The 15868-nt window shown below is 42.3% G+C and overlaps 2 protein-coding genes across 4 annotated transcripts; one reads left to right on the forward strand and one right to left on the reverse strand.

Annotated features, from left to right (window-relative positions):
* The first annotated feature begins 7497 nt into the window (after positions 1–7497).
* LOC101920618 (14 kDa phosphohistidine phosphatase) lies at positions 7498–9966 on the forward strand. The gene is made up of 3 exons (XM_055815031.1): positions 7498–7691; positions 8229–8353; positions 9758–9966. The coding sequence occupies exons 1-3, from the start codon at positions 7562–7564 to the stop codon at positions 9848–9850; spliced, it is 348 nt and encodes a 115-aa protein (XP_055671006.1). The 5' UTR covers positions 7498–7561; the 3' UTR covers positions 9851–9966.
* A 1938-nt stretch (positions 9967–11904) lies between these two features.
* On the reverse strand, positions 11905–15862 carry METTL18 (methyltransferase 18, RPL3 N3-histidine). Of its 3 annotated transcripts, none has more exons than XM_027792111.2 (2): positions 15777–15862; positions 11905–15378 (listed from the first exon to the last, which is right to left on the reverse strand). In XM_027792111.2, exon 2 carries the CDS (start codon positions 15187–15189, stop codon positions 14137–14139), a length of 1053 nt encoding a protein of 350 aa, XP_027647912.1. In that variant the 5' UTR covers positions 15190–15378; positions 15777–15862; the 3' UTR covers positions 11905–14136. The 3 variants fall into 3 exon arrangements, with proteins under 3 accessions (XP_027647912.1, XP_027647911.1, XP_055671005.1); XM_027792110.2 differs by having other exon boundaries at positions 15781–15854; XM_055815030.1 differs by having other exon boundaries at positions 15798–15848.
* Positions 15863–15868: the final 6 nt, after the last annotated feature.

A 15868-nucleotide genomic window follows, 5' to 3' on the forward strand; every position in this document is an offset into this window, starting at 1 on the left:
GGACTTTAAACTGATTGTTTCCCTTTTCCTGATTCTAGTAACCTGGATTTGCCTAATGGCCTGAGACAATCCCATGATGAGCTCCACTGCAGCACAACATGTATTTAACACATTTAGATAATACTAATATTCCTTTTCTAGTCATTTGCTGTTCAGGGGCTAAGTAGCAAAATAAATATAAGGATGTTTTGACATTAAGATACTCCTGACTCAGGTTTTTTTCCTATTCTCAAATGAAAAATTTACTTTTGATCTTGAACTGCAATCCAGTTTCTTCCTTTTAAGATGTCATGCAAGCAAACTAGTGTAGTCTGGGCACTGAAAGCAAGCTAGAAATAGCAGGTCTGAGACCTGCACAGTAAATTGATACTGGATTTTGGCAGTATAAGCTGATCAGATCTGAACTCTGTGTTTCTGCAGCCAGATGACTTCTGTTACTGAACTTGTTTGATTACAACTGGCTTTGATACCTCCATATACAGCTGCAGTACAGCCTCATCTTCTCTTCCCCATCCTTCATTTCAATCCAAATTGATAAAACAAGTGACAGCTGTCAGTAGTCAACAACAATTTCTCAAAAATTCCACTCAAGGCCAATTTAGCTTTTAACTACACATCAGAAAATCTCGTAAGCCTCATGCACAAGGGCTAACCCATCTAGGCTTTCAACCCAGGCTTTTTCACAGATCCTTTCCGTTACTGGGTTGCTCTGAAAGGGAAGCCAGTGTGTTTTCTTTGCAACCATCAGCTACTGTGTACTAAACATTTCCACTTAGCGACTTTAGCTGAAGGCTATAAAACACAGAACATAGCACAGGGGAAAGGAGTCACCTCAGATACTCAACCTGTCTGAATATTCCAGTGTAAGTCAAAATGTAATTTTGTTTCAAAGCTGGAATCCTGACATTCAGCCCAGGAGAGGAGTTGAAATGCTGTATGTCATGCTTTGCCTGAATGTTTAAAGCAGGTTCCTGACTCAAGTCGGATTGAAAAATACTGATACTGACTACACAGAACTGATCTGGAGAAATGGGGGGGAGAAGCTATGAATCTTCTATCCACAAGGATTCTCTTTGGTGAAGAACTAATCTTTGCATGCATGAAAACATTTAAGTGGGAAGCCCATTTACACATTTGTAAGCACACACCCCTGAAATAAACAACAAACCCAAAAAATTATTTTTCACTGCTTTTTCAGTAATCTTAGCATTTTAATTTCACAGAACAGCCCATGTTGGAAGGGACCTCAAAAGATCATCTGGTCCAATCCTTTGTGAGAAAGGGAGCCTAGATAAGATTATCTAGCACCCTGTCCAATCACATCCTGAGAACCTCCAGTGATTTGCCCTGCTTTATACATGCAAGCTTTTTCAGTGATACTTAAAGAGAAGACCTTTCTGCTTTTATGGCAAAGGTTTTAGGAATCCAGTTAGCAGATGGGAGTCCTACAACAACCACGTCAGGTATATTCACAGGAAGAAGAGAAGGGAAAGACAGGTCAAACAGAAGAAAGGGATAACTAGGCAGAACTGCTCTGAAAATCCTTCAGAAGAAACACCACCACCCTTGCTCTGCTAGCACCTGTGCCTCAGGAACTCCTAGGAAACTATCGCCTGACACAACTACAGTATTGTATCTGTAAACTATCGCCTGACACAACTACAGTATTGTATCTGTTTTATTGCAGATATTCTACACATGCTCTCGCTGGACTGCAAATACATAGGAAGAAAATGCAGCTGCCTTTACATCACCCACTTGTGCTTTGCTCATAATGCATTTAAGCTACTGATTTGATTATTTTTTTAAAAAAAATAACAAGCCTTTAGCACATTCCTCTGCTGTTAGGTTTGACACTGGCATATAACTGGATTCCTTAAACTACATTCAGAACCTGTATTTGTTGAAAAACTAGCATTTAACATACTCATGTAAACAATTAATGTACTTAAAGCCACAGTTTCCATTTTTTTTCAGAAGAAAGTACTAATCTGAATTGTAGTTTGAGCTACTGAATGGTAGAAGGCTAGAAGATATAAAGACTTAAGATAAAGTAGCTTGTATTTTGATGTGTCAAGCTACTGCTTACAGCTAGTAAACATTCCAGAGCTAATTTTTAGGGGGCACTACATTCATAAGTGGAAGCCTCCTCCAAGATTATTTGAAGACCATTTGTCCACCTCAGTAGCCAAAAAAATATGAAACTCTAGGAAAAAGATTCAAAAAGCATGCTCAGAAACCTTATACACTTCCTGAAAAGAGCAATTTTTCTCAGGGGCTGGAGGCACATAACAGGGAACAAAAATTTTTCTAGAAAGTTACTTTTAAAAGATACAAATATCACAGCCTTAATGCCACCACAAAGCCCAGTAGAAATGCAGTTAAGTGTGACTGCACTAATGTATTTGTCCCCTATCAGCCGTCTTCTGTCACTCAGGTATTTCATCCAATACAGATACACCCAATATAAACCCATTCTCTCAGCAGGAACATTCACAGCATCTCTGTTCTCCATCTATTTTCAACAAACCTGTAGGTACATAGTAACACTGATATCTCTATCACTATCTCAAATTGAGTTGATATTTATTAGCATTTTCAGAGTTGTTAAACAGAAAAAGCATAGTCACAGGACCCTCTTATGAGGGATGCAGTAGAGAACACAAGGCTATTATTACCTGCTTTATCCCTCTCAAGACATGCAGGAAGTACTTTTAAAAGGTAAAAGTATGACAGATACCAGGACATCTCATCCCTGTATGAAAATGAACTGGGGTAGCTATAATAGTTATACCCAGCCATCACACCACGTCACGTGAACCGCAGCTTTTCTTGCTTGTTGCCTTTTTAATCTCTGATTGCTAGAGTATGAAGAGAAGCTTGACCAAGTTCAAATGCACTAGCTCAACCAGTAAATTGGCTGACATATCCCAGATCCAGCCTAACAGCCTAACCACACATTCTGTTATACAAACAAACAAATGTTGTTACACCAACATTTTAATGCACTGCAACACAGATTGCAATATTGGCGCAACCCAAGCCAATATAAGGATAGGTGAATTTTGCAAGGCCACATGGATTAAAACAATCTGATGACAGGAGGGGCATAAACAACAACAGTGTAACTTTATAGTCATTTGGGTCCAGCCCAAAACCTGCACACTATAATGAAAACAAGCCCCATATATAACATAGAAGAGGAAAAAACATGCTGGCTATACTTACCCTTATGATCTGGCTGTAATTACTCAAGGAAAATACCCACTATCCTATCTTAATTATCATTGCATTGTATTCACTGTTTCCTAATTTGAGATATTTACAAATGCTTCTCCTCAGAACAATGATTTTTAGGACACCACTGTCAAGAGATGTAACTTGGCCAAATAAATAGAAAAAAACCTTAATTTTTCAGAAATTAGCACTAAACACACTGCCACAGTTAGGTATGAGTAAGCCCATTACAAAAGGAAAGTCCCTCCACGCAATTTTGTTGGAGGCAGGCTGTGTCTGGTTTGAGACCCCTGTTGCCCCATGCCATCCTCTTTGTACCCCTGAGGCTCACAAAGTGACGCGCTAACAATTACCACGAACAGCAGGGGATTTTTGTCTTCAGCCTAAATACTGACAGGAAGCTCCTATACCTCAGCACAGCATAAGAAGCTACTTTTGGATAAGGTGGGTGTTTGGGAAAGCATTGAGAAGAACAGGACAAAGTTCTGCTTTGCTTATTACTAAGTTACAAACTTACCTACTCGGGATCATGTCAGATGCCTGCTCTCCTTGCTGAGGACAAATTCCCCTGAAGTTTAGCTTCTGAGGTATGGCATAAGTATTTCCTTTGCCATCCTTGCCCTTGCTCATCAGTGCTACCATTGTTTGTTGGTAGTTCCTTCCGTGCATCATAACTGAAATGGCACAATAAAGTTTTCCACAGCTACACAACAGACTTCTATGCTTAAGGAAATGAAGTATCCTATTCCAGCGAAAAATAAAAAGGCAAGGTTCATTCAAACAAACAAGCTCCATAAAACCTTCTTAATGCTATAGCTCTAACAAGAAATAAACAAGAACATCAGATATTAGGCTAAATGGGTAAACAAAATAATCAAGGAACAAGCTATATTCACAATCAAAACAAAAACAGATCTTCTAGATTGCTTGAAAGAAACTTAAAAGAACTAACACTGCAATAGCCCTACAGGCCTTTACTACTGAACTGAATAAAGCAAGCTCAAGCAACAACCCCAGCTTCACAGGACTCTCTCAGCTTTATAATCACAGCATGGTCAGGGATGGAAGGGACCCCTGGAGAACATCCAGTCCAACCCCCTGCTAAAGCAAGGTTCCCCTAGAGCAGGTTGCAAAGGATTGCATCCAGGAGGGTTTTGATGTCTCTAGAGTCAGAGACTCCACAGCCACTCCAGACAGCCTGTTCCAGTGCTGTCATCCTCAAGGTGAAGCTGGTCTTCCTCATATTCAGGAGGATCTTCTTGTGTTTCAGTTTGTGCCCGTTGCCCCTTTTCAGCAGCACCCAGAGACAGAACAAGAGCCTGGCCCTGTCCTCCTGACATTCATCCTTAAGATCTTTGTAGACATTGATAAGATCCCCGCTCAGCCTCCTCTTCTCCAGGCTAAACAGGCCCAGTTCCCCCAGTCTTTCCTTCTAAGACAGATGCTCTAGTTCCCTCCTGAGCTTCATATCCCTCCGCTGGACCCTCTCCAGTAGTTCCCTGTCTCTCTTGAACTGTGAAGAGCGCTGCCCAGAACTGCACAGAGCGGTCCAGGCGCGGCCTCAGCAGGGCAGAGCAGCGTGGGAGGCTCACCTCCCTTGACCTGCTGGCCACACTCCTCCTCACGCACCCCAGGATCCCACAGGCCTGCTGGCCCACACAGGCACGCTGCTGGCCCATGGGCAACTTGCTGCCCACCAGCACTCCCAGGCCCTTCCCCGCAGAGCTGCCTTCCAGCAGGCCAGCCCCCAGAACATACCGGTGCATGGGGCTGCTCCCCGCCAGGCGCGGGGCCTCACACTCGCCTTGGCTGAACTTCTCTGGGTCCCTCTGCGCCCAGCTCTCCACCCTGCCCTGGTCTCGCTGAACGGCAGCGCAGCCGCCTGGTGCTCCAGCCACTCCTCCGGGTGCCGTATCCCCAGACACCCGCCTGAGGTGCCTCTGCCCCTTCATCCAGGTCATTGATAAATAAGTTGAACAAGACAGTACATAGTGCTGACCCTGGGGAACACCACTGGCTGCAGGCCTCCAGCTAGGCTCTGCACTGCTGATCACAGCCCCCTGAGCTCCGCTGTTCAGCTTGTTCTTAGCCCACTCATCTCACCCACCCTTCCTGAGCTTACCTATGAGAATGTTATGGGAAGCAGTATTGAAAGCCTTGCTGAGGTCAAAGTAGACAACACTCACTGCTCTCTCCTCATCTACCCTGCCAGTCATTCCATCATAGAAGGCTATCAGGTTGGTGAGGCGCGATTTCCTCTTGGTGAATCCATGTTGACTATTCTTCATGACCTTCTTTTCCTCCACAGGCTTCAATATGACCTCTAGGATGAGCTGTTCCATCACCTTTCCAGGGATGGAGGTGTGACTGACCAGTGTGTAGTTGCCTGGGTCCCCCTTCTTGCCCTTTTTGAAGACATAGTAACACTGGCTTTTCTCCAGACCTCAGGCACCTCTCCTGTTCTCCATAACCTTTCAAAGACAATGGGGAATGGCTTGACAATAACATCTGCCAGCTTCCTTAACACTTGGGGATGCATCCCATCAGGGCCCATGGATTTGTGGGTATCAGGTTTGCTTAAGTGACCTCTAACATGATCCTCCTCGATCAAGGGAAAGTCCTCCTTTCTCCAGACTTCCTTTCTTGCCTCCGAGGTCTGGGAAACCAGAAGGCCAGTCTTAGCAGTGAAGACTGAAGCAGAGAAGGCATTCAGTATCTCTGCCTTCTCTGTGCCCTTTATCACCATAGCACCCACCTCATTCAGCAGCAGGCCCACATTTCCCCTAATCATACTTTTCCTGTCCAGGTACTTGAAGAAGCCCTTCTTGTTGTCCTTGACAGATTTCATTCTAAACAGGCCTCAACCTTCCTCATTGTCTCCCTACACATTCTGACCACACCCCTATATTCCTGCTAAGTGTCCTGTCCCTTTTGCCAGATCCCATAAACTTCTTCCTTCTGATGGATGTTTGTCAGAAGCCCCTTACTCATCCATACGGTCTCCTACCTCCTTTACTCAATTTCCTACTCAAGGGAATACATTAATTTTGAGCTTTTTTTAGAGGAAGTGATGCTTGAACCCTAATCCCAAAGGGCATCTCATCCAGACACAGATTTTATCACTTTCCCTGTCTGCCTTGGCAAATCCAGAACAGCTGAGACAGTAGGCTTGGTTTCTACTTAAAGCCCTTCTCACCCCTTCAGCTCCTAAGATTTAACTAATAAGGATTTAGTTTACTTTACAAGGGCTCTGGTTGTTTTCCTCATCATGTTGGTACTGCTCTGTGCCCAGAAAAAAGTAACTGACAATAGCATCTGAAATAACTTTTTTATAGGCTTAAGACAGCTAATAGTTTACTAAATAACTTAGTTGTGAAGTAATAAATCAGAAAACAAATTCTAATCCAAAAGTTATACTTGTTAAGTATCTCTAAATGCTGTATTTAGATATGTACTCTTCTTTATAGAAGGTGTAATGCATTAAAAACTAATAGTACACTGTGTTCAAGCACTGTTTTTATACTGTAAAACTACTACAGATGGAGAAACTCATGTCAACAATGATTTACTCTTGTACGTATTAAAAGAATAAAGTAGTTCAGTTAAAAGTGAACTACAGTATAGCACTTAAAAGATACAGCTATATTGAAACTAGTTTGGGAGACATTAAGTTTTTTAAAAAAACTTCTAGTCTTTAAAATGTAGGGACTCTCTCTTTTTGGAGTAAGCACTAATACTCAATACAAGACCATGCTCTTACTTCAGCACTGCAATGAAACAATTTTTTCTTCTTTTAAATACCATCGATTCAATCTGCAGTGAATCGGTGCATCTTTGTAATTCTTGACATATGTGATCTCATGCTGAATGTGTGATTCTTGCCCAACTGGAGTGGCACCCATAAAGGCAAACATGAGGTAAATTTGTGTCTCTTACTTAAAATGTAAGCTACAAAACGCTGGGGCATTAAGCTACCTGCATCTCCACGACCTCCTCCATTCCTCGCCCCCCCCTCCCCCCCCCCAGTATAGACGCCTTGCCCTCCAAATGGCAGGTACCCGCTGCAAGGCCCCAGCTCCAAGATGCGGGGGAGAGGAGGCACGGCAGCCAAGGAAGGGAAACATGACCCAGGTCACCCCTGAGGCCTGGACGGCCGATGTTAACGGGTAACGCGCCCCTTCCGCCCCTGTGAGGCCATGCCGCCCGGCGGCTTCCCTCACGACGAGCGGCAGCTGCTGCCCCGCCCCCGGGCGCGAGCAGCGCCTTCCCGCCAAGCGCCCGCCCCCGCGCGCGGCAGCGGCCCGCTTCGCCTCACCTCACCGCCATGGCGGCGGTGCGGGACGTGGAGATCGATCCCGAGGGCACGTTCAAATACATCCTGGTGCGCCTGCAGCGCCCGGGCGGCGAGGAGCGGCGCGATATCGTCCGCGGCACCAAGGCGGCCGAGTTCCACAGTGCGTGACAGGCCGCGGGTGGGGGTGTTGGGGGGTTGGGTGGGGGTGTTGGGGGGTGGGGTGGGGGTGACAGCCCCCCGCGGCTGTTAGCCGGCCCCCTTCCCCGGCGGCAACTCTCATATAACTAAAAATAATAAATAGCTTAGTACAAAACCGTGCGGGACGTGGCTGCCGGTTCCCAAGTGAATGTGAGGCGGAGGGGGAGCCAGCCTGCGGTGGGCGCTGTCAGCGGACATAGCTGAGGAGCCTCTTTTTTCCCCTTTATAGGTGTGAATATGAAAAGTGGGCCAATACCTCTGTCAGGTGCCATTGCCAACCCTGATAAACCTCATTTAGGAGAACGAGTTGTTTAACTAAGTAAAATCTGACCTAGCGAACTTTAATGAAACAGCTTTTCTATGTCTGGCAAGAGAAACCTCTCACAGGTGAAAGAAGGGCACTGGAGGAAAATGAGTGGAAAACAGCTGAAAAGAATAGTTCTAGAGCATTTGGTGCCTCCTGTGTATTCTAATGTCTCTAACCATTCTTCTTGTGCAGATCATATATTTGAAAAAGTAAATCCTGAGATGGAAAAGCTGGGATATGAGTGCAAGTGCCTTGGAGGAGGGAAAATTGAGCATAATAGCAAAGACAAGAAAATAAGGGTATTCGGGCTCTCTACTGTAAGTGAATCTCTTGTATTCCTTCAAATCCTTTAGTCTTTGATATTCCGGGATTTTTGTTTATAGTATGGTGGCTTTTGGCTATTTGAATCCCAGTGTAAACATTAATGAGAAAACTTGCCTGGCTCACTTGTGAGATAGATTAGAAAGACAATAGTTTTAAGGGCAGGAGACCAAAAGTAATAAATAACTTAACACTGCATAATACCAGCATTAAGTTATATTCAAGACTAGAAATGGAAGTTAGCATATCTTGGCTCAGAATTTTTTAGTCTTGCTGCTAGAGCAGGAATAGCACATCTCTAGCCGCAGGGCCTTGGTCCAGCTACTGTGTGATCTTTATTTGTCATTAAAAATGCTGGGTGTGGTATTTCTGACATAACCATATTGTCTAGTATTTTTAAAAAGTTTGTATTTTATGATGCATCAGTTTTAACCTGCATGGTTTAAATGGTGGTTTACATAAGCTGTTCCTCTTGGGGCAGAGTCAGTGATGAGTAAGAGTACATATTTTGTTTGATAATACAATTTTGAGCTGTTTTTTCAATCTCCCAAGTTAAGTTTCACGTGAAATGTTACTGGAAAAAGAAAGTAATCTGTAAATCACAGGGTTTTATCAGTAGACTAGACTACTGTGCAGTAAAGGCTTTTTGACAGGAAAAAACTTACTTGTAGTTCTGAAATAAGAAATCAAGATAATAACTCCAGTTACATCAGTAAAGGAAAGGCACTTTCTAGCGCAGCTGTCTTAAGTTTCAGTGAAAGAGCAACACTGATCAGTGATGTAAATGAGGGTTAAAAATCATGTGGGTCATCTGACATTGCCTTAGGTCAGTGTTAGAAGTTGCAGTGGCTGAAGACCACAGATACTTAAAATTCTGCCATTACCAGCTAAGGCAAGATTGCAAATAAATAAAACATGAAGACTGTGATTTCTTTAGTGGCTAGAATAGTACTCAAATGTTCTCATGTGTGGTGGCTTATTCCTTTTTTCTTCAGCTGAGCCAGATCAGATGTTTGCATACTCATACATTAGGGTGGGTCAATGCAATCTCTGTGGTTTAAAAGAACACTAAATAAATATGGTGGCTAAGGGGTTGGGAACATTTTAAAACGAGCCTTCTGCTGGAGAAATGATGTGGAAAATGCATCCTCTATTACTTGAGATTGCTTGACCCCATCTCATTTATTTTCTACAACTTGGCGTTGGGGTGAATTGAAGACGCCAACAGAAAAATAAAACATGATACTGCAAGAATAACTCTTTTAGTACCTGTATTTGATTTGCACATGAACTACTTGAAGTACCAAATCATAACTGGATAATTTGTGTTGACAAGAACTGAATGGTTCTGTGGACTTAATTTCTGTACATGCCTAATAAGTATTTGTTCTTTCTTGCAGGGCTATGGAAAAGCAGATCATTCGGTGACTGCAGAGATACTGAAAAAAGTGTATACAGATTATGAAATTACATGGTCAGATGACAAGAAATAAATTGCCTACTTTCAAGCAAAACAGGCATTTAAAAACTGGAAACTGTGAGCTGTACTTTGACAAATAAAATTGAATGTGTATTCTATGTACGTTACCATAAACCTGGAGAAACTGGACTCTGCTGTAATTCATAATATGGTTAGTATCCCCAGATAGATCTTATTTTTCAGATCATTCCTTTGTGCAGAATCTGCGGTTCTAAGCCTTCTTCCTCTCCTTTTGACATGCCATCTAATTAAACACTCCCACATCTTACCTTCCAGTTTGTCTTCATCCAGTGCTGTCTCACTGATCTACTGTAGATACCTTTAGGATTTTGCCATCAATTTATGCACCACAGTACCAAACCTATTACCTGGTCTTTTGACCATAGTGTTTTCTGTTTCCTTTATTTTGTATTGTTCTTTAGGCTTTCCAACTTTACCAGATTTACAAAACCTGGGGAAGAAGGGAGGAGGGTTGGCTGTTACACTTCTTCACCTAAATCTCTGATTTACTCCATGGTATTGAAAATTCAGTATTTATGTTCCACATGACTAATGATCGAGATCTTTTGTGTTCTTGTAAAATCCTTACCTTTAGCAGACTGATGGCACTGTCAAATTGTGACAACCCTTCTTTTGCTCTGATTCTCCTGTACTTCTTTTATTCCCCATGAGTATAATGATGCTTTTCCCTTTTTTTATAGCAATAATTATGTTCTAGTTAACTACCTCCTGGCCAGACCCAGCACACCTAGGCAGTGTCTGAATTAACTTACAGCACCTGCATCCTCCTGTTGTGGCAAGATGTTGTCCTTCATTTATTAACTTACTTCTTAGAATTGCAACTTATGTTTCCTGCAAGTCTTCCTTTAATGCTGTTGTGGATTTCAAGGGAGTTCCTTTTGGTCTTAAGCTTACGTTGTTGACCTGCAGTCTTCAAGAGGTATTTGCATATAAATCCTGGTTCTTCCCTTTGCTGTGGTTCCTACTGCACTGATCTACTACTATCTGGCAGTATGGAGTGGCTTTTCCTTTTCAATGTGTATATGACTCTTAAAGTACAAACTGTGAAATTTGAGAGGCTTTAGTCCAGTTTCCATCACAAAAAATCCCGTTGTTACTACCTTATTATGCTAATTATCCATCTGATATCACCCTTCTGTGTCTTTGATTTAATTGCTTGGGCAGAGAGGAATTTCCTTTTCCTGTCCTCAAACCTTTCAGCCCATTCCTCATTAGAAGAGTTCCAGTTATCACCTGGGAGTGGGATCTCTTGAACCTGGTGCTGCAGGTCTCTTAGTTGGCACCTGCTTCCCCCACCATGCAGCCTGGACTTTCCTCTCCAGCACCCCTATGCACTTCTGCATCTGCTGTTTGTGCTTCTCATTATGCTCTTGTGCACTGGTCTTCTGCCTGCACCACTTCAAATGCTGCGATAACATTGACTGAAGGTTTGATTTTTCTTAAGATTTTGATTCCAAAACATGATGAAATGTCTGTGTACCTAGTAACCAAGAATAGCATACAGGTCAATAATTTGCAAATTGGCCACTTCCCACTCTGATTTTCCTCATGGGTTTTTTCCCCTAAGCTTTAGTAAAATACCTGTAATTGCCAGTACAGAAAGCCCATTTTTTTTAGCCTCATTTCCCAAAACTAGCAAATAGTCTTCAAAGGGAAGTCATCAGTTAAGGATAGCGTCTGCTAAAACAAACAAGCTTTTTAATTTAGTTTCCTGAGACATTTTATGACTGATTTTAATCTTTCTCTCCACAATACTTACGGGAAAGACATAATTTAGACCGGATTTCTTATTGTGATGACTCTTTCCAAAAGTGAGGGGGTGGGTCAAGGGGAGAAAAGTGGTGGTAATTTGGAACAAGCTGGTAAACCGAGTTACCAGCTGATCTCTACCTTTGTTTCCTCATACAAGAAATTGGGCCTGGTGTAAGGGTTTGAGTCATCAAAAAAATACTTTTGATGGTCCTCCCACTTCTGTTATTTTCTATTGCAATGTCATTTGGAGAAATGCTGATTTCTTTGGCTATTAAGTAATTACATAAGTATAACAAGTGAGTGAGATATTTTTATTCCAGATCATGAGGAGAAGCAGGAAACTGGTCACCAGGGTGGTGATGATTTGGCAGGTAGAGAAAGCCTTAATGTAGATTAGGGAAAATAGTAATATTTGATGTTGAAACACCAACAGAACCACCAGCCTTTAAACCCAAATGTATTAATTTTGCTCCCTCTCAGCATCCATCTGCTGAATTTCAAGAACAGAATAGAACTCATCTGGAATTATGGAAAAGCCAATGCTGATTTTGCTGATTTCACCTGAGAAAAGCATCCTTTATTCGCATCTTTAATTCTGAAACGGGAACTTAATTACACTGTTGGCTTTCCTGTTTTGCAGGTGTGCAGTCACTATGAGATTGTAGCTCTCTAGCAGTCTTCACTTCAAACTCCAAAAAAATCCGATTTCGTACTTGCATGAAAACAGAGCCATATTTCAGCAATCCAAGAATAAAAGGATACTGAGGAAAGGAGTAGTATATTAAACCCAAGACAGTGAGTGCCACCTTCATTTATTCATACAAAAATACCTAAGATTCTTGTTCCTAACCACATTCACTGTCATAGTGGTCAACATTTCTTATTGCTTCAGGTACCATTCTCTGAAAGAGCAGTAGACCTAGTAAGTGTAGAACACGCTATTCAGTCACTATGTACAAGCCACAATTTGTCTTATGACTGAGGCTTGAAAAATGGCAAGCGGTAGTCAGTTTGCTTTCAGCTTCTCAGTTGTGACAAAAAAGAACTGTTAACAGTACTTTATTGATCTGCCAAAGCTAAACTTCCCTTTGTTCCTCAATCTATAGTCAGCAGTTTGCTATCATCACTAAGTTTCAGAGTTGATGCAGAAAAATTCCATAGCACAATCACAGCCGTGACACAACTGACTGCTTTTGTTCTCTCTCTCCTGTAAAAGAGCAACTTCAGTAGTTTCCAAAGCATCCCTTTAAAATAGTCTACTTACAATTGTTTTTGAAACAATAGTAGTTGTTAAGACTCTTCTGTAAAGTACGGGAAATCCTCTGACTTGGGTGTCTTGCACTGTGAAGACAAAAATCTTCAGCTACAGGATCTTTATGTAATAAAGTGACTTAGGTCACCACTGTCAGAAGTTTCTTTCCATCCCCTTAGGCTATTGTCCTCCCTACACTGAGTATCCTTGCATGCAGTTTACTGCAGTGGTTGGCTATCTATATTTTTGCAAAGGCACCCAATAAAGCAGTGCATGATAAGCAGTAGCTTTGATGCACACATTAGGAGTTGTGTAATAGCTTTTTGCCCAGTTTTGGTTAAACAAAACATGCAATGGATTTTTTTGTGTGAATTGTGGGTGATGCTAAGCACTCGGGACCAGGTTTTGTCGTTCTTTGGGTTTGTTTGCATTTTTAGTAAGGTAATTTCTTCAGCCTAGGACAAAGGAGTGACTTGTACAGCTTTTCTGAATGCTTGCTGCCCAGCCAAACTGCTGAAAAGATTTAAGAGGTGTGAGCATTCAATAGTACCCCCCCAGCAAGTGTTGAAAATGGGTCATAGCATATGAGCCACTAACAGAAACATTTTACTAATTTCTAAAACCAGTATAGCTTTTCCCAGTTACTTGCTGACAATTTCTGAAGTGATACATCAAAATCTGAATGTAAAAATTCAGAGACCACAGTAGTGCATATTCTCTGGTATACTTTTTCAAAGGCATGAATAAAAGTCGTGTGCATTACATGTGGAAACATTACAATGACTTGCGAGACTGCTAGCAGAATAGAACCCAAGTAATAAATCCAACCCCCTCTGGTGGCAAAGCAGCCGGGCACACAGATATGCAGATGATTCTGAAATCTGCTGCAGCAGTTAAAACTCTTCTCACCCTTGAGAACCACTGCTTGCACTGTATTGGGATGTTAAATGATCTCATTTACTTACGGTGACTTACGGTTCTAGCACTGCCAAAGAATGTGAGAGGGGGACTGGGGACAGCGACTTACTTTACTTTTAAATACATATAAATGACAATTACTTGGCATAAACAGATGCTGGTTTAAGCAGAACTCCATTTTTCTACGCAAAACCAGAATCAGAAGTCCTTCAGTTCTCAGACATCAGAATTTGTCAAGCATTTCTAACAAGCATCTTTAATTTGTCAAACCAGAATAACACAACAGAGGAAAAAGCAGAGATGGGAGGATTAAAATATTTTGTCTTTGATATTTTTGAAGGACCGGTGGTTGCATTTTAAATGGAATCTTTAAAGGCTATTTCCATAATACATCGCTGTAGTCCTTCATCAATTGTTTTAACTATGCTGGTCCTAAACACATTCCTTTCTTCAATGAATGTTTCGAAGAGGGAGATACCACCACCAACACCAAAATAATGTACTTTGCTTCCCAAATACACACGTCCATTTTTATCCAAGAGCTCAGCCAGTGTATTGTGCAAAGCACTGTAGTACTCGGGATTATAGATGGTCTCAGATGTGAGAATTATGTCATACTTTGAAAAGGAGCTGTTGCTGCTTCGCAGGAGCTGGCTGACTTCAGACCATGCCCCAGAAAAAAATCTGCATTTGGTGAGCATATCAGGCAAGCACTCTGCTTTCCTGGGCCTCTTTGAAGGAGGCTTGTTGGTTCTTCTGTTGTCCCTACTGTCCAGCCTGCTGCCTTTGCTTGTACAATTAGCCACCACGTTAGGCAAGGTTATTTCATCAATCACTGTGCTGTTGTAGTCCTGAAAATGGACTTTTCCAGCTTTACCCTTTAAAGCAACGATTCCCAGCAGTCCTGCCCCACAGCCAAGATCCAACACAGCCTTGTTGGTAAACTGTATTTCAGCCTCGGAAAAGTAGTCTATGAGATCAAAGGTGCATTCCCAGATCTTCAGCCCTCCTTCGTAGACTCCCGGGATGAGATCAGAGCGAGAAGAAACACTTTTAGATATGATGCCTTCTGCATCCACACCATCCAAACACATAGTTTCCACTACAGACACATTCACCGAATACAAGCCTGATGTAATTTCCATTACTTTATTTTCCAATATTTTGTTGGGATCTTCAGGTATACTGTGCTCCTTGGCAGCTTTAAAGAACTTTGACAGTGTCTCATCTTGCTGTGCATCAGCACCCAGCTTCAGGCTGGCACCTGCCGCAGTAGCAGCAGTTTGCTGCTTCTTTCCTGTGGATTCTTGCTTGTGTTTTGGTGAGTGCAACTCTAAGTCCACCTTACCCAGAGCGTCTGGTTCATCGTTCTCATTTTTGTCAATAAAAAAATTAAATCGGAAATCCATTTTCAGGAATAACAGTAAACAAAAAAAAGTTTAATTTATTACAGCCAGAAACACTCGTCTAAGAGCAATACTAACACAACTTTTTTCTTGTTTTTTATAGAGGATGTTTTTATGTAGTTATTGCTATGGGGAAGAGTGCTTTGCAGGTAGAATAGCAGATATTTGGCCAACAAACCAGGTGAGTTACTTCTGGAAATAGAATAAACAAGTTCTACGTATTAGCACAGGCATTAGTTTTAAGTATTAGCACAAACAAGCCGACTAATCGCTGCCTCCTATTTTTTTAGGTTAAATTCATTTAAATACAATTTTAAATGGAAAAACCCCATCTTATAAGCATTTAAATTTATGAAAAGACTGCATGACAAGTGACATCTCTCATGTAACGTAGATAGAGACTGGAAAAAATAAGAGGAACTGCTTATTACGGTAAAACTCCCCGTTTCAACCTTCAGTCTTTCAAGCCACGCCAAACCAAAGCGCACAGAGGCTGTTAAGGCCCAGCATCCCTCCCTTACAGCCCCAGCTGAAGCATGCAAGCCGGGCAAAGCGATCCGATCCCGGCTGAGCCCACCTCGTGCCCGTACCAACCCCCGGTTGCTGGATACCGGCAGCACCATCCGCCTCTCCCACGTGGAGCGGCTGCCCCTTCCGCTATCCCAGCAGCCCCCGCGGGCGG

This window comes from Falco peregrinus, chromosome 10 (assembly GCF_023634155.1).
Source record: "Falco peregrinus isolate bFalPer1 chromosome 10, bFalPer1.pri, whole genome shotgun sequence".
NCBI classification, from domain to species: Eukaryota; Metazoa; Chordata; class Aves; order Falconiformes; family Falconidae; genus Falco; species Falco peregrinus.

What these genes read in the sequence shown, in the direction of transcription:
- METTL18 (XM_027792111.2), bottom strand. Translation starts at nt 15,189, where the DNA reads ATGGATTTCCGATTTAATTTTTTTATTGACAAAAATGAGAACGATGAA.
- LOC101920618 (XM_055815031.1), top strand. Translation starts at nt 7,562, where the DNA reads ATGGCGGCGGTGCGGGACGTGGAGATCGATCCCGAGGGCACGTTCAAA. An exon ending in CAAGGCGGCCGAGTTCCACA is followed by an intron (nt 7,692 to 8,228) that starts GTGCGTGACAGG and finishes CTTCTTGTGCAG; the next exon opens with ATCATATATTTGAAAAAGTA. An exon ending in GGGTATTCGGGCTCTCTACT is followed by an intron (nt 8,354 to 9,757) that starts GTAAGTGAATCT and finishes TCTTTCTTGCAG; the next exon opens with GGCTATGGAAAAGCAGATCA.